At 38.1% G+C, this 22759-nt stretch overlaps 1 protein-coding gene, 1 long non-coding RNA gene, 1 other non-coding gene and 1 pseudogene across 3 annotated transcripts; 3 read left to right on the top strand and 1 right to left on the bottom strand.

The window, feature by feature from the left end:
• The first annotated feature begins 216 nt into the window (after nt 1-216).
• On the top strand, nt 217-4621 carry LOC133833938 (serine/threonine-protein phosphatase PP1-like; annotated as a pseudogene).
• Nucleotides 4622-16622: 12001 nt separating this feature from the next.
• LOC133833937 (uncharacterized) lies at nt 16623-17951 on the bottom strand. Its single transcript, XR_009893220.1, has 2 exons — nt 17290-17951; nt 16623-16905 (listed from the first exon to the last, which is right to left on the bottom strand). It is a non-coding gene; the product is annotated as an uncharacterized LOC133833937 (long non-coding RNA).
• A 630-nt stretch (nt 17952-18581) lies between these two features.
• On the top strand, nt 18582-22144 carry LOC133778085 (uncharacterized). Its single transcript, XM_062217907.1, has 2 exons — nt 18582-19304; nt 21445-22144. The coding sequence occupies exons 1-2, from the start codon at nt 18735-18737 to the stop codon at nt 22093-22095; spliced, it is 1221 nt and encodes a 406-aa protein (XP_062073891.1). The 5' UTR covers nt 18582-18734; the 3' UTR covers nt 22096-22144.
• Nucleotides 22145-22309: 165 nt separating this feature from the next.
• Nucleotides 22310-22381, top strand: TRNAG-UCC (transfer RNA glycine (anticodon UCC)). The gene has a single exon. It is a non-coding gene; the product is annotated as a tRNA-Gly (tRNA).
• Nucleotides 22382-22759: the final 378 nt, after the last annotated feature.

Raw genomic sequence — 22759 nt, 5'->3', positions numbered from 1 at the left:
TTCGAAGTTAAGGGTCCTTGACTGATTTGATAATGGTGAGATGAAAAGGGTACTTTCGGGTTGTCGGATTTGATGAAGGATGTAGCGGAGGTGCTTGGTAATGGCGAGTTAGGGCCAGCCTATAAGGTCGCCATGGTCATTTGGGCTGTCTGTGGAGTTTGACGTCGAGATGAGGCAGTTCAGTGAAGAGAGGAGAAACTGTTAGTCTCCGAGTACATTCCTAAAGGTAGCTTTTATGCACGGTAAGAGAAATCTCCACATACACACACAAACTCAAAATCATATTCTTTCACAGTCATTAATTTATTAATATACTCGTTCTAAACTAATCCAAGGAATCGCCAGGGGATCCTCTATACAGAGTTCTCAAACTACGATGGGGAAATCTCAAGTCCAGCAATGTCCTCTTGAACCACAACCACGAACCAGTGCTCTGTATGCTTTTCACCCTCTGATGAGCCCCAGCAACGCAGCTTCATGATGAGCCCCAGCGATCTTCACACAGGTAAAGCTTGGTTTTTTTTTCTTGTTCTGTTCTTGGGTAGGCTTGAATTGGGTTTTTTTTTTTTCTGATCTGTTCTAGTCATAGAGAACTAAAAAAGCCATAGAAGTGTCTCTAGATAGCAGTAATAATTGACATTTTATTATATATATATATATATTTATAAACATATATATATGCTCTGTACAGACAGATTTAAGAAATGAAGTTTCAATGATTTTTGTATACTATTTTACTATAATTGTGATAATGTACTAGTGTATTGACTAGCTAGTGCACTGTTAGTAATATTTGCAACTTACATATTCATGATGATAGAGTGAAATAAAATTATAAATATTTAACTCATTTTTTTTAAATAAATTCAATTTAGAAAAATAGATATGTCTATGATGCTTGTTATTGAGTAATTGATTTCAATGGATATTGTTTTAGTAAAAAAAATATAGCAGGGAGTTCAAACCTGATATTGATATTTGGTACTAGTTCCTTCTATATTTGTTGTAATTGAAGCACCAAAAACTCTCCTTCTATCTCTATATCTCAGTTGAAGCACCTGAAATAGAAAGAAATAAATAAATTTTAAATAAGCAAGCATATCATATAAGATAGGTGAACTAGTTACTTGTTCTTTGTATTTTTTTTTCTTTGATTATAGATTTCCATCAAAGAGTGTTTGATTTGTGTAATCAAAATGTCAGAAACACCTAATGAATCTTCAAGAAAGTATAACAACATTCATAAGAAAAAAGAGATGTATATGTCTATGATCAATGTTTTTATTTCCAAGTTAATTTCAATGCATATTGTTTTAGTGAAATATGGTAGAGAGAATAAAAACCTATTTGTCAATACCTTCTCCTTACACCAAGTTGAAGCACCTAAAGAAAAAATTTTAATTAAACAATCTAAACAATATAGCCATGATATTTAATCAGTATATGACATACATACCTCAACAAAATATCGATGAACTAGTGAAAAAAAAAGAGATACTTACTATATATATTAATTTTCTTAGATAGTATCCTCCTTGAAAAACTAAAATTTAAATTTTAAACTAGTTATTTGTAATTTTTTTAATTAATACTTTTATTTTCTATATTTGTGCCTGATTATACGTATATAGAGATATGTATATTTTATGAAATAAAAATTTGAAAATATTAAATTGTTTTTTTATAATTAATTTTTATTATATTTCCTACTTTACACCGTTAGGAAAAATTAAAACTAAATTTACATTTTATAATTAATGGTTGTTGTTTCCTAAATATGTGGTTATAGTTAAGTAAAATATTTTTTAATTATTAAAAAACTGAATATGCATATATATAATATGTTAGTTTTTTAAATTATGTCAAAGATATTTGTATTATTGACCCATACATAGGAATCAGTTTTGCTGAGTAATATATTTGAATTTGGCTGTAATCACTCTAATCCACCAAAGCAAAACTTGATCGAAACATAAGCAAAAATCATGCACTCAAGCCTTATCCCAACATTATTCACATACAATTCAAACCAACAAACATGTACACAACACAGAAACATCCTTGATTTCCTTAGTGTATACATATTATATACACATATATATATGTGTGTTTATATATTGGTTAAAGGTGGGAACTTGGTAAGTAAAGTGATCGAATGTTTGGGGTCCCATATGTTTGATTGTTAAAACTCTAACCTTCTTGGCGCCTCAGTTTCAAAGCACTCAAAATTTTTTTTGTAAAAGAACGATCAGCCAATGTTGATTTGTATGATGCCACATGAGTCTTCTTCGCCATTATCTTTGAGGGTTTTTTTTCTTTCTTATTTTTCTTCTTTCTTTGGGTCCGCATTTTCCACAGGGAACCCACTTTAGGCTTTAGCCCACTCTCTCTCTCTCTCTTGATCATCTTCTTACTGAGCTCTCTTTCTTTGTTTGTGGAGAGAGTCACTCTCCCTATGGTTTCTCTCTCAAAAATAATATATTCTTTGCTTTATAGTTTTTAGTAGGTGGGTTTGATTTTTTTATCTCTAAAGCTCCAAAGAAGATGCCAAAGTTCCCCTCCAACTCCAGGCCATTAAACTCAAATTCCCATTTGATTTAAAGCACTATCTTTTTTTTCTTTTCTTTTCTTTCTCTATCTCACACTCAAAAATCTTGAAGCTTGAGAAGAAGAACAAAGTATTCTTCTTCTTTATGCTTCTTACTTAGTCTTTTTGTGCTATTTTTTTTGGTTCTCTAGTGTTGTGTAAGTTAAATAGACTTGATTTTTTAGGTTCACCATCATCATCAGAAGGAGAAGACCATAAAAGAAAATGAATGGTTCGGTTCTTGATGGTATAATTAATAGGCTTCTTGAAGTTAGAACAAATCCTGGGAAGCAAGTCCAGCTTTCAGAGACTGAGATTAAGCAGCTTTGCTTTGTTTCTAGAGATATTTTCTTGAGACAGCCCATTCTCTTGGAGCTTGAAGCACCTGTTAAAATTTGTGGTACGTTAACTACTACTTTTACTTGTTTACACGTGAAATTCTCTTCTTGGTATTCTTTAATTTTTCATGTTCATATGTTTATCTCATGATCAAGTTAATTAGAAATTTGTTTTGTTATGTGATTTTCTTGAATTTACTTTTGGGTGTTCTGTTCTGGTTTTATGTGTACTTTGTTGAAACTTGGTCGGACAAGAATAAAGTGACTGCACTGAGTGCATTTATGTTGGAATTTTTTTAAGTTATGGGGTGTCTTTTAGGTCCAATTTTTCTTCATATGAAGTTGAGTAGTTGGATAGAAAATAGGCTATATGTGTTCTGTTTTTATACGATTGGGATAATAATTTTGAGCCAATTAGACTTTATTTTAAATTCTAATTCAAGGATTAGTAGAGATTCTGTTCAATTTTGGTGTATTCCCATTAATGCGTAAACCTGTTTAAGTATAGATAATTAAGCATGGATGACAGTAGATTACCTTAATTAATCTTCAAAGTTTGATGCTTATAGCAGTAGAGGGTCTGGTTTATGGTGTTAAGAAAGAACTTGTTATATAAATATATATGTGAGAATTATCATCTATATATGGATTAGATCTTCATGGATCATTACAATGCTCAACATGTAAATGTGTGTATATGTATGCATAATTGATCTTGTTTTTTCAAGTGCAAAACCAAGAGAAACTTATTGAGAAAAACTGCCTTAAGAGATGACTTTTCAAGAATTTCAAACTTCAAACACTTTTCTTTGTGATTCAGGTGACATTCTTGGACAATAGATTAACTTAATTGACATTTTCTTTGTGTAAATGTGTGTCTATATATATATGCATAATCCATGTTTGTTTTCAAGTGAAAAACCAAGAGCCACTTACTGAGAAGAATTGCTTTAAGAGATGAATTTTCACCACAATAATTGTTCAAACACGATTCTTTCATTGTGATCCAGGTGATATTCTTGGGGGATTATGTAGACAAAGGAAAGCAAAGCATGGAAACAATATGCCTTCTTCTAGCATACAAAATCAAATACCCTGAGAATTTTTTCCTCCTTAGAGGCAACCATGGATGCGCCTCAATAAACCGCATATACTGGTTTTATGATGAGTGCACGAGAAGGTTCAATGTTAGACTCTGGAGAATATTCACAGACTGTTTCAACTGCCTTCCTGTGGCAGCCCTCATAGATGAAAAGATACTATGTATGCATGGAGGGCTTTCTCCTGATTTGAACAACTTGAACCAGATAAGAATGATACAAAGGCCTACTGATGTACCAAAACATGGCTTGTTGTGTGATCTTCTATGGTCTAATCCTAGCAAAGACATTCAAGGTTGGGGCCCAAATGAAAGGGGTGTTTCTTTCACATTTGGTGCTGATAGAGTAACTGAATTTCTGCGAAAGCAGGATCTTGACTTGATCTGCAGAGCTCATCAGGTTTGAGATCTTTTTAAGCTCAAAAACTAGTGATGATGTTATGTTATGACAACCCTTTAGAGCCTAAATATATGCTGATTTTGCAGGTTGTGGAAGATGGATATGAGTTCTTTGCTAACCGAAAACTTATGACGCTATTCTCAGCGCCTAACTACTGTGGCGAGTTTGACAATGCTGGTGCCATGATGAGAGCTTAATGTGTTCTTTCCAGATTTTAAAACCAGCTGATAAGAAGCCAAAGTTTGGATTTGGCAGTGCTGCAGCTATTACTAGGCCAAGTCCTCCTAGTAAAGTGAAGGAACTAACAATTGTCTTTACAGAGAGCTTTTTGTCTAATAATGATATTAAATGTACTTTGTTACATTGTATTTGTCACTCTGATAGAAATTGATCATAATGCACAGTTACATTGTATTTATTATTAGAAATGCTATAATAATAAATTAACAAAAAAAATTTAAAATAATAATACATTAGATTAAAAAGCATAATTTAATTTATATTAATTTTGCTACCAAGTTTTAGTAGCAAAATTACTATATTTTTAAAGTATTTAGGCATTATTTGCTACTAAAATTTGGTAGTCAAATCATTTTTGTTGGATTTTAAAATTTTAATGGCATTTTTTTTGCTACCAATTTAAAAGAAATTTTCTACAAAATTGTAGTAGCAAAAAAAATTTAGTAGTCCCAAAAAGTAATTATTTTGCTACTAGATTTAACATTTTTTGCTACTAAAAATTTAGTAGCAAATTAAAACTATTAGCTACAAAAAAATTTGGTAGCAAAATACTTTTAGCGACGGGGTTTAAGCTTCGAGGTCGCTACTAAAAAATTTGGTAGCTAAAATTGTATCAGCTACCAAATATAAATCATTTGCTACCAAATTTTTAGTAGCTAAAAATCTTTTTTCTTGTAGTGAATGGCGCCTCTTGCACCTAGGGCATTCAGGATAAACTTCCAGGCTTCATTACCACCTGGACGACCCATTGAAATACCACGGGGCCGCCTATCAGCACCTGGAACTGGGAAGATGTCAGGAACCTTCCTCTTCTGATCACTGGGGCCTCCACCCCTACTTGAACCCACTAATGGAGGACTTGTCCTCCTAAATTCCTTACTAGCTACACTATCTCGCCAGATCTTGTTCTCTGTAACGCCCTACCACCTTAGAGCCGTTACTAAATGAGTTTAAAATGTGCAATTAACTCGCTAATTGAGGTTTTAGGACAAAAGTGTAATCAAACTATAATCAAAGTCATAAACTTGAAAATAAACCATTCATTGAAAATTATAAAGTGTTTGACATTTGGGATCCCAAAATGTTGGTTCGAAATATTTACAACTCAAAAATATAATAAGAGTCGACTAAACGACAAAATCTAGGTTTTGTACAATCTTTCCCCAAAAGCACCCCTGACCGTGGCAGCCAGGCAGACCGGACATGTACACGCCGTTCATCACGCTCACCATACTCAAGGCTGATCAACTTTTCCCTTGCCTTTACCTATACCATAGAGCACCCGTGAGCCGAAGCCCAGCAAGAAAACCCTCACAAGTAGATAATATATGCATATCAAACACTTAACATAAAATCAAGCCATCATCAGGTTATACACGTACAGCAATGCCGTCCCAAGCGCTTTACCAAGCCCTGGGTTCGCGGTCTATACCGTAAGGATATCCCAGGTATCCTTTAAGGTTTCGCCCTAGCAACTCGCACTCAGCGTGCTAAACGCTGCTCCCGGCCCCTTTCCGTTCTCGGTCTTCGCCATTCCCGACCATCGTTGTTCCATCATTTATATACACACATAGTATAACTAAACAGATATCAAAACATATATAAATTCAATCAAAGGGCCACGCCCTGCAACACAGTCATATAGGGCCAAGCCCTGCAACTCATTCATATAGGGCCGAGCCCTGCAACACAAGCTCTATGGGAATAGTAGTTTTCTTTCCTGTGTCCCGAGCTTTCCAAGCACCGATGTCCCGAGCATAGTTCCCTAGTCCGAGCCTCGCCGAAACCCTAGTCACAACGCATTAACAATTTCCACTCATCATTTTCTAATCCATTAAATAACTTTAGATTATGGTTCTAGTCTCCGAGACATTGAATTCTATCAATCCAGGTGATGAAATCCATCCCGAGCCTTAACTATGGAATTCCCGAGCCTAAAACCTCTTAACACCCAAAAATGCACTAAGCATCGCGACCCTAGGGACTCATGCCGCGACCCCCAGCTCAACCCGAGGCCCTGCCTCAAAATAGCCTACATGCACCGTGGCCCTTCCTAAAGGGCATCGTGGCGCGCCTTCAATTCCAGACGCCCCAAGTTCTAAGGGGCCGCGGCTCAGCAAGAACAACGCCGCGGTCCGCCCCCTCGAGCCCAGAAAAACTCACCATTTTCACCTCAAAAACCAGTCCAATTATCCCCAAAATCAAGCCAACATTCCAAACTAATCATCACAGAGGTTATACTACAGATTCAGCTACAAAACCCAACAAGAACTCAAGCCAAAACCCTTATCAAACTCAAAGTCAATTCCTTCACTCAACACACATGCATACTCTAAGAAAATCAGCAGTTACCCAACACAATTCACTGAAATTAAAGCTTACCTTATGATGAAATGAGTCCTCAAATCAGTTCTCTAAGCTCCAAGCCTCTAGCTCCCAAAATCCCAGCTGAAATTCCCTAGTTTTCATACTAGTTTCCTCCAAGATGTCACTTGGCCTCCAAGCTTCCAAGGAAAAAGATGAGAGAGGGGAGATAGAATGAGTGGGTCAGTTCCTATATTATGAGGGTTTGCTTATTTTGTTTTATTCAACTTAAGCTTCTAAGGTTACCTCAAAGCTCGGGGTGCCAAAAACGTCCCCGAGGGCAAAATGGTAAATTTCCCCAATATTCCCTCCTAAACATTCTAACCTCAAATATATCTCCAAATATTTATTTCCATAACCCGATAACCCCATAAAACGACTAATACCCAAAATACCCCTCGACTCATCCCAAGTCGGATTTTCGACCCCATTGTGACTTTCTAGCTAACTGCTCCCTATAACTTTCTTGGATCATGCAACACAGACATATCACAAATATATCACAATTACCATATTTATACCCTCAACTGGCTAAAATTACATTTATGCCCCTAATAACCAGACGGGGCCCACATGCATATTTAATTCACCTAAACATGCATCACTAATCACATATTCACACAAATTCACATATTATATCAATAGTTCACTTATTGCCCTCCAGGCACACTAATCAAGGCCCTAAACCTTATTAGCAAATTTGGGTCGTTACAACTATCCTTTCCTTACAGAGATTTCGTCCTTGAAATTACCTAAATATCTCAGGATACCTTTCCCGCATCTCTGATTCCAGTTCCCAAGTTGCCTCCTCAACCTTGCTGTTCCTCCACAGCACTTTCACCAAGGCGATGGTCTTGCTCCGCAAGACTTTTTCCTTCCGGTCGAGAATTTGAACTAGTTTCTCCTTATAAGACAAATCCTAATCCAGCTCCAAATTCTCATAACTCAGAACATGTGTCGAATCAGGCACATACTTCCGGAGCATGGACACGTAGAATACATCATGAGGCCCTGACAAGGCTGGTGGCTTCGCCAATCTATAAGCTACCTCTCCAACCCGTTCTAGAACCTCAAAGGGGCCAACAAATCTAGGGCTCAGCTTGCCTCAAACACCAAACATTTTCACTCCCCTCAAAGGTAAAACCCTAAGGAATGCATGGTCACCAACCTGAAATTCCACGCTCCTGCGCTTCAGGTCTGAGTAACTCTTCTGGCGACTCTGGGAGGCGAGCGTTCGAGCTCTAGTCTTCTCAACCGCCTCATTGGTCCTCTGAACCATATCAGGACCTAAGTTCCTCCTCTCACCGATCTCATCCCAATGGATAGGTGATCTGCACTTCCTCCCATAAAGCATCTCATACGGAGCCACTCCGATAGTCGCCTGATAACTGTTGTTGTACGATAACTCAATCAAAGGAAGATACTTACTCCAAGATCCCCCAAAATCTAGCACACAGGCTCGCAGCATGTCCTCCAATATTTGAATCATCCTCTCAGTCTGTCCATCTATCTGAGGATGATAAGTGGTACTAAACCGCAACTGTGTGCCCATAGCCTTCTGTAGACTTTCCCAGAACTTGGAAGTAAAGGTGGGGTCCCTGTTGAATACTATCGACCTCGGAGCCCCATGCAGTTGGACAATCTCCTTCACATATAGCTTAGTATAGTGCTCCACATTATAAGTCATCCTAACTGGTAAAAAGTGGGCGGACTTGGTGTACCTATCCACAGTCACCCACACCGAATCATGTTGTCCCACGGTCTTTGGCAACCCAACCACGAAGTCCATGGCGAAATCTTCCCACTTCCACTCTGGAATCCCTAAAGGTTGCAACAACCCTGCTGGCCTCTGATGTCCAGCCTTGACCTACTGACAAGTTAAGCACTTGGCCACATAATCCACCACATCCCTCTTCATGCCTGTCCACCAATACAAAGCTCTTAGATCCTGGTACATCTTCGTTGTACCTGGATGCAAGGAATAAGGAGTGGTATGCAGTTCATCTAAAATCTCTCGTCGAACAATAGAATCCATTGGAACACATATCCAACTCTTATACTTCAGTAATCCCATCTCTGAGATAGAAAAGTCCTTAGCCGCGCCCCGACTAAGACATTCTCCCTATAACCCCTCAACTGGGAATCATTTCCTTGTGCCTCCTTGATCCTCTCAAGGAGCGTAGACTGAAGAGTGATGTTGGCTAATCGACCAACCACTAACTCTATACCTGCTCTAGTCATCTCCTCCGCTAGCTTCTTAGATATCTGTCTCGAACTGAACAGCTGTCCTGGGCCCTTCCGGCTCAATGCATCAGCAACTACATTAGCCTTCCCAGGATGGTATAGGATATCACAATCGTAATCCTTAACCAACTCCAACCACCGTCTCTGGCGCATATTCAGATCCTTCTGGGTAAAGAAGTACTTCAAACTTTTTATGGTCGGTGTATATCTCGCATTTCTCACCATATAGATAATGTCTCCAAATCTTAAGTGCGAACACCACCACTGCCAATTCTAGATCATGCGTGGGATATCTCTGCTCATACTCCTTTAACTGTCTCGATGCGTAAGCTATCACTTTCCCAACTTTCATCAACACACACCCCAAACCCTATCTAGAAGCATCACAATAAACCACGAACTTCTCATTGTCCGTCGGCAGACTCAACACTGGCCCGGTGATCAGTCACCGCTTCAACTATTTGAAACTATTCTCACATTTGTCTGTCCAAACATACTTTGTCTTCTTCTTTGTCAATTCTGTCAACGACGTAGCTATCCTCGAGAACCCCTCAACAAACCGCCGATAATACCCTGCCAAACCTAGAAACTCCTCACTTCAGGAACACTGCTCGGTCTAGGCCAATCTCTCGCTGCTTCTATCTTACTTGGGTCAACCAGAATCCCCTCCTTACTAACAATATGGCCCAGAAATGTAACTTATGGTAACTAGAACTCGCACTTGCTAAACTTGGCATATAACCTATGTTCCCTTAACTGCTGCAACACCAAATGTAGATGTTGTTCGTGCCCTGTCTCTGACCGTGAGTACACTAGAATGTCATCGATGAACACAATCACAAACTTGTCCAAATAGTCCTTGAAAACCCTATTCATCATGTCCATAAAAGCTGTTGGGGCATTGGTTAATCCAAAGGACATAACCAGGAATTCATAGTGTCCATACCTCGTGCGAAAAGCGGTCTTTGGTATGTCCTCCTCTTTGATCCTTAACTGATGGTAACCGGATCGGAGATCTATCTTAGAAAACACTGTCTTTCCCTGTAGCTGGTCAAATAAATCATCAATCCTAGGCAGTGGATACTTATTCTTAATGGTCAACTTGTTCAGCTCCCTGTAGTCAATACACATCCTAAGAGATCCATCCTTCTTCTTGACAAACAACACTAGAGCACCCCATGGCAAGAAACTCGGTCTAATGAACCCCAAATCCAGTAACTCCTGCAATTGAATCTTCAACTCCTTCAACTCTACCGGAGCCATTCTATAAGGTGTCCTTGATACTGGCTCCGCTCCTGGTACCAACTCTATAGCAAAATCAATCTCCCGTTGCGGCGGCAGCCCTGGCAAATCTGCTGGAAATAAATCTGGAAACTCACATACCAATCTGGTCTCCCCTGGTCCAATCGACACAACCTTAGAGGTATCCACAACACTCACTAGGAATCCTATGCAACCTCCCTGCATCAGGTCTCTAGCCTTCAGTGCTGAAATCATAGGTACCCACGGTCCACGAGCTGTTCCCACAAATACAAAGGGCACCTCCCCTTCTGGTTTAAAAGCCACCATCCTGCGCTTTCAGTCAATCGTCGCCCCATACTTCGATAACCAATCCATCCCTAGGATCATATCGAAGTCATCCATCGCAAGCTCAATTAGATCTGCAAACAATTCCCTACCATCTACCTCTACTAGTAAAGCTTTAATTCACCTCCTAGAGACTACTAGTTCCCCATTTGGCAACAAAGTCTGAAAACCCCTAGCATATAAAACACTAGGTCTACACAACTGATCCATCACTCTAACAGACACAAACGAATGAGTAGCTCCTGAATCAAACAATGCAGTATAAAAAGAACCAGCACTAGAGATCTGACCTATCACAACTGAGGGGCTAGCCTCCGCCTCAGTCTGAGTCAAAGTAAACACCCTGGCAGGAGCGAGACCGTCACCCTGCTTTGGCTCCTCCTTCCTGGGTTGTGGGCAGTCCTTCTTCAGATGATTGGCACTCCCACAGACAAAGAAAGCCCTAATCCTGCACTCACCCTGATGTCGTCGTCTGCATCGAGGACACACTGGAAAACTCCTCTAGTTGTCACTTCTACCCTGACGGCCACTAAAACCACCCCACGCCCTCCTATCTGAACTGGGAGGAACAAAGGAATCGGGGCCTTCCTTTTCTGTTCACTGGAGCCACTACCCCAACTGGATCCAATAAAAGGAAGCACTGTCCTCCTGGCATCGCTCTTGACAGCGATCTCTCTCCAAATCTGGTCCTCGGCCCCCTCAGCAATAAGGGCCTTGTCTACAACATGAGCATAGGTAGTAGTCTCTTGATCCAAGGTGATCTTCACATCACGGGCGATCATAACATTCAATCCCCATATGAATCTGTCTCTTCTTGCCGCATCTGTCGACACTAAATCTAGCGCAAACTTCGCCAACCGGTCAAATTTCAGAGCATACTCTGTCACAGTCAACCGGTTCTGGGCCAGGTTGATAAACTCATTGACCTTCGCAGCTCGGACTGCAACAGTGTAATACTTCTCGTTGAAAATGTTCCTGAACTCTTCCCAAGTCATAGCTGTCACATTTCTCCTCTAAACTTCTACATCCCACCAAATGCGAGCATCCTCTCTGAACATGTAGCTTGCACAAGCTACCCTCTCGTTCCCCTCAACCCTCATAAAGTCGAGAATAGAGGAGATCATATTCATCCACTGCTCTGCCCGCAGTGGGTTTGGTCCACCCTCAAAGGTGGGAGGATGCTGCTTTTTGAACCTCTCATACACAGGTTCCCACTTGTTCTCCACAACAGGTTGGACTGGCACTAACGCCATAACCTGCTGAATTGGCAGCCCAGTGACCTGTGGAGGGGCTTGTTGCCTCAACTGTCGAAGTTCTTCTTCTGTACGCTGCAGTCTTGCTTCCATCTCGACAAACATCTGCTGCCAATTCTGTGGGGCAGGTGGAGGGTCCTGACCCTGGTTAACATACTCGGCCCAACTACCGTGGAGTCTAGATGATTGACGAGGCATCTCAACAAATATGCCTACAATCAATGACGCCGCTCATCAGGCATGACAACAACATCCAAAACCACCTCCCAATCACATCAGTCAACCATGAGCAACAATCCACACAACGCATAGTTAGCATATAACACACAACGGGCCATGCCCTATTATCATGCATACATTAAATCATTCATCTTGCTCTATATGGAAATAAGCAGGCAAACATGGCATTTAAGCACATAATCAAACATACAATTCAATTATTACCAACCAACCCTGAGTCGCGCTTGCCACTGACAGTGAGCGTACATGTTCAGTCATTCTCTAGAAACCATAAACCTTGGCTCGCTCTGATACCAAGTTGTAACGCCCTACCGCCTTAGAGCCGTTACTAAGTGAGTTTAAAATGTGCAATTAACTCGCCAATCGAGGTTTTAGGACAAAAGTGTAATCAAACTATAATCAGAGTCATAAACTTGAAAATAAACCATTCATTGAAAATTATAAAGCGTTTGACATTTGGGATCCCAAAATGTTGGTTAGAAATATTTACAACTCAAAAATATAATCAGAGTCGACTAAACGACAAAATCTAGGTTTTGTTCAATCTTTCCCCAAAAGCACCCCTGGTTGTGGCAGCTAGGCAGATTGGACATGTACACGCCACTCGTCACCCTCACCATACTCAAGGTTGATCAACTTTTCCCTTGACTTTACCTGTACCATAGAGCACCCGTGAGCCGAAGCCCAGCAAGAAAACCCTCACAAGCAGATAATATATGCATATCAAACACTTAACATAAAATCAAGCCATCATTAGGTTATACACGTACGGCCATGCCGTCCCAGGCGCTTTACCAGGCCCTGGGTTCGCGGTCTATACCGTAAGGATATCCCAGGTATCCTTTAGGGTCTCGCCTTGGCAACTCGCACTCCGCGTGCTAAATGCTGCTCCTGGCCCCTTGTCGTTCTCGGCCTTCGTCGTTCCTGGCCTTCGCCATTCCCGGCCTTCGCCGTTCCCGGCCATCGCCGTTCCATCATTTATATACACACATAGTATAACTAAACAGATATCAAAACATATATAAATTCAATCAAAGGGCCACGCCCTGCAACACAGTCATATAGGGCCAAGCCCTGCAACTCAATCATATAGGGCCGAGCCCTGCAACACAAGCTCTATGGGAATAGTAGTTTTCTTTCCTGTGTCCCGAGCTTTCCAAGCACCGATGTCCCGAGCATAGTTCCCTAGTCCGAGCCTCGCCGAAACCCTAGTCATAACGCATTAACAATTTCCACTCATCAAGTTCTAATCCATTAAATAACTTTAGATTATGGTTCTAGTCTCTGAGACATTGAATTCTATCAATCCATGTGATAAAATCCATCCCGAGCCTTAACTATTGAATTCCTGAGCCTAAAACCTCTTAAAACCCCAAAAATGCACTAAGCGTCGCGGCCCTAGGGACTCATGCCGCGGACCCTAGCTCAACCCGAGGCCCTGCCTCAAAACAGCCTACACGTGTCGCGGCCCTTCCTAAAGGGCACCGTGGTGCGCCTTCAATTCCAGACGCCCCAAGTTCTAAGGGGCCGCGGCTCAGCAAGAACAGCGTCACGGCCTGACCCCTCGAGCCCAGGAAAACTCACCATTTTCACCTCAAAAACCAGTCCAATTATCCCCAGAATCAAGCCAACAATCCAAACTAATCATCATAGAGGTTATACTACAGATTCAGCTACAAAACCCAACAAGAACTCAAGCCAAAAACCTTATCAAACTCAAAGTCAATTCCTTCACTCAACACACATGCATACTCTAAGAAAACCAGCATTTACCCAACACAATTCACTGAAATTAAAGCTTACCTTATGCTGAAATGAGTCCCCAAATCAGTTCTCTAAGCTCTAAGCCTCTAGCTCCCAAAATCCCAGCTGAAATTCCCTAGTTTTCTTGACTAATTTCCTCCAAGATGTCACTAGGCCTCCAAGCTTCCAAGGAAAAAGATGAGAGAGGGAGATAGAATGAGTGGGTCGGTTCCTATATTCTGAGGGTTTCCTTAACTTTGTTTTATTCAACTTAAGCTTCTAAGGTTACCTCAAAGCTCGGGGTGCCAAAAACGTCCCCGAGGGCAAAATGATAAATTTCCCCAATATTCCCTCCTAAACATTCTAACCTCAAATATATCTCCAAATATTTATTTCCATAACCCAATAACCCCATAAAAAGGCTAATACCCAAAATACCCCTCAACTCGTCCCAAGTCAGATTTTCGACCCCCGCTGTGACTTTCTAGCTAACCGCTCCCTAGAACTGTCTCGGATTGTGCAACACAAATATATCACAATTATCATATTTATACCATCAACGGGCTAAAATTACATTTATGCCCCTTATAACCAGACGGGGCCTACATGCATATTAAATTCACCTAAACATGCATCACTAATCACATATTCACACAAATTCTCATATTATATCAATAATTCACTTATTTCCCTCCAGGCACACTAATCAAGGGTCGAAGCCTTATTAGCAAATTTGGGTCGTTACAGCACCCATGAGCCAAAGCCCAGCAAGAAAACACAATATAGCATGAATATAATATCAACAATGATCATAATAATCATTCAGGACTTTCAGTCCAAAATAGACGAGTGACAGTTGCAAGAGTCACTAAGGTGGGTTCCGTTCCCTCTAGCCATGTGACGATAGGGTCACCGGGGCTTTACAAATAAGTGATCCTTTCACTAGCTTAACACAAGATAGGTGCTTGATGAACTAGTCACCAACATAACCTACCTCATGACCATAGAGTCATAACCATGGGATTCCGCACCCTAGCCATGTGACAAGCAGTCACCTAGGCCTTAGGCCTTGGCTCTGAGTAACTAGTCCTAGACTAGTCAAGCGCTTATAAGTTTCATCGACCTTAGGGTTGATCCAGCATTAATGTCCCTAGATTCATTCAACACTGATATCAATTAGATCTAATCTTTTATCGGCCCTGCGTTCAAGACGCTTATGTCGTTTCTGACTCTCAAGTCAATAATATGCGACCAGTGCCGTCCTTGACTAATCAGTACCATACACAAGTAAGCAAGCTCTGCTAAGCATTTAATATGCAATCAATGTCCACATTTAACAACCAACATGCCTCAACATCAATCATGCATGTCATATACACAGGGTGCAGTTTTCTTACCTCTGATTCGAGCGAGAATGAATAAAAGAACGACCCTTGAGAATGATCTGACTTTTAGCCCTTTAGCGGTCACCTAGTCATAACCAAATATGGTACACCATAAATAAAATGATTAAAAAAGGTTCCCAAACCAAGATCTAGCCTCCGGGACATCAATCCCCACTAATGCAGGTAGTAGGAACGATCCCGAGGCCTAAAACCAAGTTCCCGAGGTCAAAACACTCAAACGACCTCAAAACCACCCAAGAGCCGCGGCCCTAGAAGCTTGAGTCGTGCCCCCCAACCACACCAGGAGCAAGGGTCGTGGTGCCCACTACCCAGTGCTGCGGCGCCCAGCAAGGCCAAACACCACCAGCTGCTTCTTTGAGCTTGGGCCACGGCGCCCAAGAACAGGGCCGCAGCCCCCCACCCAGAACCAGCCAAGAACCTGATTTCCTTCATCCCAAACCTTCCAAAAACATACCTAAACACTCCCAAATCCAAAAATCAAAGTTCCCAAACTTTCCAATGATCCAAAACCATCTAATCCCGAGGCTCAAACGAACCAAAAATCAACGATTCACAAAAACCAATTCTAAGCTTAGAAACTCTAAAAACTCAAAACTTAAAACTTAGATTACATTTGATTGGGTTGTTTCTTGTCAAATCCTTCGGTCAAGAAGCTTCTAATCTTTCCTAGGATCGCTATTCCTCGATCCTCGCTTGATTCCGACTCCTAGAAATCGAGATTTCTTCGAAATTGTCTCGAACGGTAAAAGGAACTAACGAGAAGAGAGAAAGTGTTTTCTAACGTATGGTTCTATCTAACAAGCTACTTCAAGCTTAAGTAACCTCAAATAAAGCCTAGGGCTTGCGGTCCCGAAAACACCCCCGGAACATTATAGTCAAAACTCCCAGAATTTTCTCCTGATCTCAATAACTCCCAATTTATCATCAAATAAACATTCTCATTATCTAATATCCCAATAAATGACCCCGTTATGACAAAATCGCTAATTTATAATATACGACGTCTTATGCCGAATAACCCAAATATATCTCCTTAATAATGGGATCTCATCCATAAATCACAATATGCACCAAAATACACAATTATGCCCTCAATGGGCCAAATTACCAAAACACCCTAATAATCAAATGTGGACCCACATGCATGCATATAACATCATATTATAATATAATTCACATAAACATCATATTATCAGTTAATGGCATAATTAAACAGTAATGGCCCTCCCGGCCTACTAATCCAGCCATTAAACCGCATTAAGGATTTCGGGACATTACAATAGTCAATATTTGTAAGAAATAAAACAAATACAAATAATGATTTTGAACTAATAGTATCATATCCTATACTCATTCTTGTTTCATCTCATCAAGTTGTTCTTCAATATATCTGCATTTGTTGAGCTGCAAAAAATAAAGTTAAAATATATTAATGAAATTAATTATTAATTAATATTAAAATCAACGATTTCACGTAAGCAGTTAACCATCTCAACAATAGTAACTTAGCATACATTCAGGTAGAATTTTTTATTAACTATCCAAGACTCCATAACCAAAATAAAATCTGACAGGATAACAACTATAAAATAGACATACCCAAATTTTAAAAACCTGCATATACCACATATAAACATTTCCAGAGTAGACAAATAAATCACATAACAATATAACCCATCAATACAGTCCATAACAAACAATTAGACAAAAAATCGCACAATAATTTTCCTAAATCCCATTTAATTTTTAAAACTCAAATTAATAAAATTTTGGGATTAGAATTTATACCAGCTCAGGAGAGTGATACAAGCTCGATGGTGAGCTTTGGAGCTCGGAATGAACTCCGGAACACCAAATATGGTGGTTGGCTAAGACCAACGGCCGGACTCTGGCGCAGCGCCACCACTCCAAAGTGGTGGTTCGGGAAAACAACTACTAGGCTTCAAAGACCAAGTCTTTGGGAGGCTATGAGGGTCATCTCCACTCCATTTGGCCGAGCTCGTCTTCGTGCCGAGACTCCGACGAGCTATGTGCGACAGCTCCAGTGGTCTTTAACCCAAATCTAAGGGTGGTTCGAGCTCCTCTCAGTATCCAGAGCTCAACCGTCCTGCCCAACATGCGAGGCGAGTTCAGAGCTCATTGGAGAAGGGCTTTGAAGCCACGACAGCGCTACCTTCGGGGAACCAGTTGCGGCTGATGACAGCGAGTATGGAGGAGAGCTCGCAGGGTTGGGAGTCTCAGTAGCCTGCGAAGCCGCCTGTGTGGCGCTTGTCGTCATCGAAGAGTCGAACGACGGCCATCGCGCCTGACAAAGGTGAGACGCGAGAGAGAGAGAGAGAAGGTGAATCTGAGAAATAGAGGACTTTTAGGGTTTTATAATTTTCTTTATAATTTAAATTTTTTTATTTAACTAATTAATAAGGAACTCATTTTTAATATAAAACTTACTTTTTAATAGCTGTCAGGTATTTTATTTTTTAAATATGTTTCATGTCCCATTAGATGGGTCATGAAAACTCACTTTTTGTGTCCCATTAGATGGAACCACTCTTCAGGTCCCTTTGAAGTGCAGAAAATAAATAAATTACTTTTCATGACCATTTTTAGATTTCATGCCCCACTAAAAGGGATTTAGTCAAATACATTTCATGACCAAAAAAAATGGCATGAAATAAATTATAAACTTTTTAATGATCCACTTTTAATTATGGGTTATGAAAGAGAGTCATGCTATCTATATATTGTAGTAGTGAATAAAATAAGTAAGCAGAAATAATCAAGATAAATAAAATAATAATGAAAAATGATTAAGAATGAAATTATAAGTGAAATCATTCGAAGAGATAATAATTTTTTCGCTGCAATAATATATCTCTAAGTTTGACCACTTTTTTTTTATTTAACTCAAGGATAAATTTGTTTTGAATTGAATTATATTGGAAGATTTTGCTGTTTTCCAAAAATTACTATTATATTGGACTGTGATAATTAGAGAAAATGGAGGAATAGATTTTGTTATTTTGTCTCTCTAAGTCATAATAAATTTAATGATGATCACATTATCAATCAACTACATTTTCATATCTTTATATTTATGATCGCCTACCGTCTTCATTATTATCTCAACTTGAGAAAGGGTATATATAGGTACGGGTTTGCCGTGTGTGGTACCGCCCTAAAGCAGTACATACATACATATACAAATATCATCCCTTAAAAGAGATATCACGTACATGTATTCACAAGCTCAAAACATGGATACTAGAGCTGGTGATCGAGTGATTCTTAGATCAGAAATCGAAGCGGTTCAGACGGTGCCACCATCAAAGATTACGGCTCCAAGAAAGGTGCGCCAAGTGTCATGGTCACCGGCGGCGGCCATGGGGTCGGACAACGTTTGGGGTTATTGGGGAGGGTGTTTTCACATGGTCCTTTACTACAAGAAGCACCATCTGGGTGTGTCAGGAGAGGACTCTGGCTCGATTCACGCAGGCTGGATTAAGGAGTCTCTCGCCACAGCTCTCTCCCACCAACCCTTACTCTCTGGAAGGCTTCAAAAATCAGAGAGATCAATATTAGAAAATGGTGACGGTGATGAAGAAGGAGAAGTTGTTCATGAAATTGTTGCAAATGATGCCGGAGCCAGATTGATCGAGGCTCGACTTCCGGTGACTATATCGGAGTTTTTACTTGATCTTGACTCTTCATCGAAGAGCTATAGTTCTAAAAAGGAGGCTGAGCTTGTCTTTTGGAAAGACGTTGATGAAACAGATCCTCGGTTTTGTCCTCTATTTTATGTTCAGGTATGTTTTTTTTTGGTACATACAATTTTGGTCCCTTTAATTTTTATAATAGTAATTTGGATATTCCGTTTTAAATAATTACAAGTATTCTATTTAATAAAATGATAAAAAAAAAAGTTATTTTTGGCTCAACAGTTTACTCTCTTTCCTTCTTACTTTTTCTCTTTCTAGTCTCACAAATTTAGTCATCTATTAAGTTTATTGTTAACTAAATTTGAGCTGAGGTACTAATTTTTTTTTTATCGAGTTATATTTGTATTTGTTTAAAACAAATGGTACAAAATAATATTAAATAAAATAGAGAGACTCAAATTAGTATAAATTCTTATATTTTATTTTATATTTTTTTAGCAAATATAAATCGTACTAATTGTTTAGGAAAATTATGATAGAAAATTGTGTAATTTTTTTTTAAAAGTTGTGCATGGATTTAAAATTTTGAATTAGTTTTTCTCACTAGAATGATATATTTAAGTTCTTTTATTTTTAATTTTACTAAAAAGCAATAAAGTGTAAGATTTTATCCAACATTTATAAGCATACAAAAGTTTTGGGTCTATATTAATTTTGACAAATGTGACATGATAATTACCCAATTATTAAATGAGATTACTCAAAGTTCGGTAAGTTTGCCCACCCAAATAGTTAGAGAATTACTAAAGGATACCAGTAGTGTCCAATTCCACAAGAAAGTGGCATATCACTATTGATGCATTGTAATATCAAGTCTTACTTATTTGAATTTAATAAGTATTATGAAATATCGCTAACTAAACATAAGATACAATCTCATATAATTTTAAACACATTAAAATATCAAATATCAACACTCTTATAGATATTAAGATCAAGTGGTTGATATACATTAATTACGGAGTTAGGTTACATTATCTGTAGATATAACACATGTATGGCGTGGATGTTATAATGATATTTTTTAAGATATGGTGGGAACTCAATTTTCAAAATGTCAATAAACTTGAGGTGGATTAACTCGCCCCTTTTGTCTTGTTCTGTTTTTGTTTTTGAAATCGGGTGTTATATTTTGTACTTGTCATGCATTTTACTCACTCACCCGTTTTGTCTTGTTCTGTTTTTGCTCTTAAAATGGGGTTTATATATTGTTGCTACAAACAAAAAAGGACTGGGATTCAAACTATATAAATAGAGAAATAGTAAAGCATATTTTAGTGTCCAAGACTTAGGATTAGACTTAACATTGTTGGTGTAAATAAATATCTTACATATTCTAATTCAATTAAATAAAATGTATATTATAATATATGAGTTTCATACCATATTACACTAATACTAATATAGTGTTTATGAAAAATATTTTTTTAAAAAATTATTTTGCATTTTTGTCTAGTTTTAATAATTTGTTGGCCTCTGATAATTCAGACAGTTGGTCGAAAAATAAATTTAACAAATAAGCACACTGATGCACCCTATTGTGTTTTAGGTCCGTGAATAGTTTTTTATGATTTTTTTTTATGACCGTGTACATTTTTAGTTATTTAGAGCATTCAGAAAAATTTCAGAAAATTAATAATAATTTAAAGTACCGAAAATAATGTTCAAACAAATTGTTGCACGTGTGACTAATTTTTTTATGCGCATGAAAAATAGCATGTTTTAACATTATTTTTAGTATTGTAAATTATTCAAAAAAATTCAAAAATTTGCAGGATGCTCTAAATAACTACAATGTATATGCTCATAAAAAAATTACACTGAAAATTGTTTACATACGAAAAATACCAAAGATTTGTACCGGTACGCCTCACTAATATATATATATATTAATTTATAAATTATAGCTCATACATATAGCTAAGAAAAATATAAAAATATATTGGTAGTTTTTTTAACCGTGATGCATTTAAAAATTAACATATATATATATATTTATAGTTATTTTTTTTAATTATTAAAAAAACAAAAGTGAGGAATTTCTTTTTTTTTATTTGGCTTGAACTGACATGAAAATGAGGCAAATGATAAGTGATAGGCCAAGTGGATACAAATGCAAAACATAAGAGTTAAATGACAACTCTTGACAAATGATGGGGGTTATAGGATTGTTTGTCCTAAAAATTATGATACGAATAAAATAATAATTGATCTGTTTGTTTCTCAGGTGACAAAATTTGTATGTGGTGGATACTCTTTCGGGATAAGTTGTAGTCTTCTTTTGGTAGACCTTTTATTCAAGGAAAATTTTCTCAAAAAATGGGCTGACATCCACAAAAATTTGGTGTCCAAAGAGAGGCCTTTGTTTTACCTCCCAAATATAAAATACACTCCTGCGTCAGATATCACCGATGTTATTAGCTCTAGAGCTAGCCAAGACTCTGGTCAAACCATCATCTTTAATGTCACATATTCAAATGAAGACAACCCTAGTATTACAACTACACTTGCATTGCTTTGCGTTGAGGAGGCTGGGAACAAGCTTGGTACCAAAATGGATTTGGAGTTTTCCTTGTCTTACCACTCTTACGTGAAAGAGCCCAGCAAAAATAATATGGTGATGAAGCTAGAAAAATGTTCAAAGTATGATCAACTTGCATCTAAGAAAAATCTAAGCCTCAAGAATCGAATCAATAATGCAAGTTGGGACGATTTCGGAACCAAGGAGTTGGAATTTCGTAATGGGAATGAGCCGCTTAGTGTTTCTAATTGGATTGGATCCGTAACAAAAAGATTTGTCGTGACAATTCCATATTATTATGATAATCATGGAAATATTTCTGGTGTAAAAGTGATAGTTAAGATGGATTCTAAATAATTAGAAGCCAATTAAAACTAAATAAATAAATATGTTATTATTATGATCACCATCATGTATGTTTTTAAACTGATAAGTTGATTTATTAGCAATAATATATGGAATATTCTTGTTAACTATTGATTTTTTCCCATCTGATTTTTTAAAAAAAAAAAAGAAATTCGAAAATAAAAAACTGTTTATGTAATAAAACTAATTTCTCAAAGACATAGAAGCGTTTGTAGTCCAACGGTTAGGATAATTGCCTTCCAAGCAATAGACCCGGGTTCGACTCCCGGCAGACGCATATCTGTAATTAATTATTCATCGAAAACACAATGACTTTGACCAATTAAGCAAAGTATCGACTGAAAGCAATGAATGGATTATGAGACAATTATATTTTAAGTCATAGCACTGCCGACACTCCATCCCAGTAATGCTCTGTACCACCAACTCGATTATCTATGATTTGTGTTAGTAACAAATAATACAAATACATAATTTTAATTTAATTAATAAGTAAAAAAATTATTTTAATAAATATTTTAATATGTGTTAATGAACAAATTTTTATTTTACTAATTTTATGTAATATATTTTTTTTTTCTTTAAAAATAAGTAATATATATTTTTCAATTCATTATTTAAATTAATTTATATTTTTTATTAATTAAATACAATT

The sequence above is a fragment of the Humulus lupulus genome, chromosome 5 (genome assembly GCF_963169125.1).
Source record: "Humulus lupulus chromosome 5, drHumLupu1.1, whole genome shotgun sequence".
NCBI lineage: Eukaryota > Viridiplantae > Streptophyta > Magnoliopsida > Rosales > Cannabaceae > Humulus > Humulus lupulus.
Note: the sequence above shows the minus strand (reverse complement) of the source record. Positions and strands in the feature narration are given on the sequence as shown.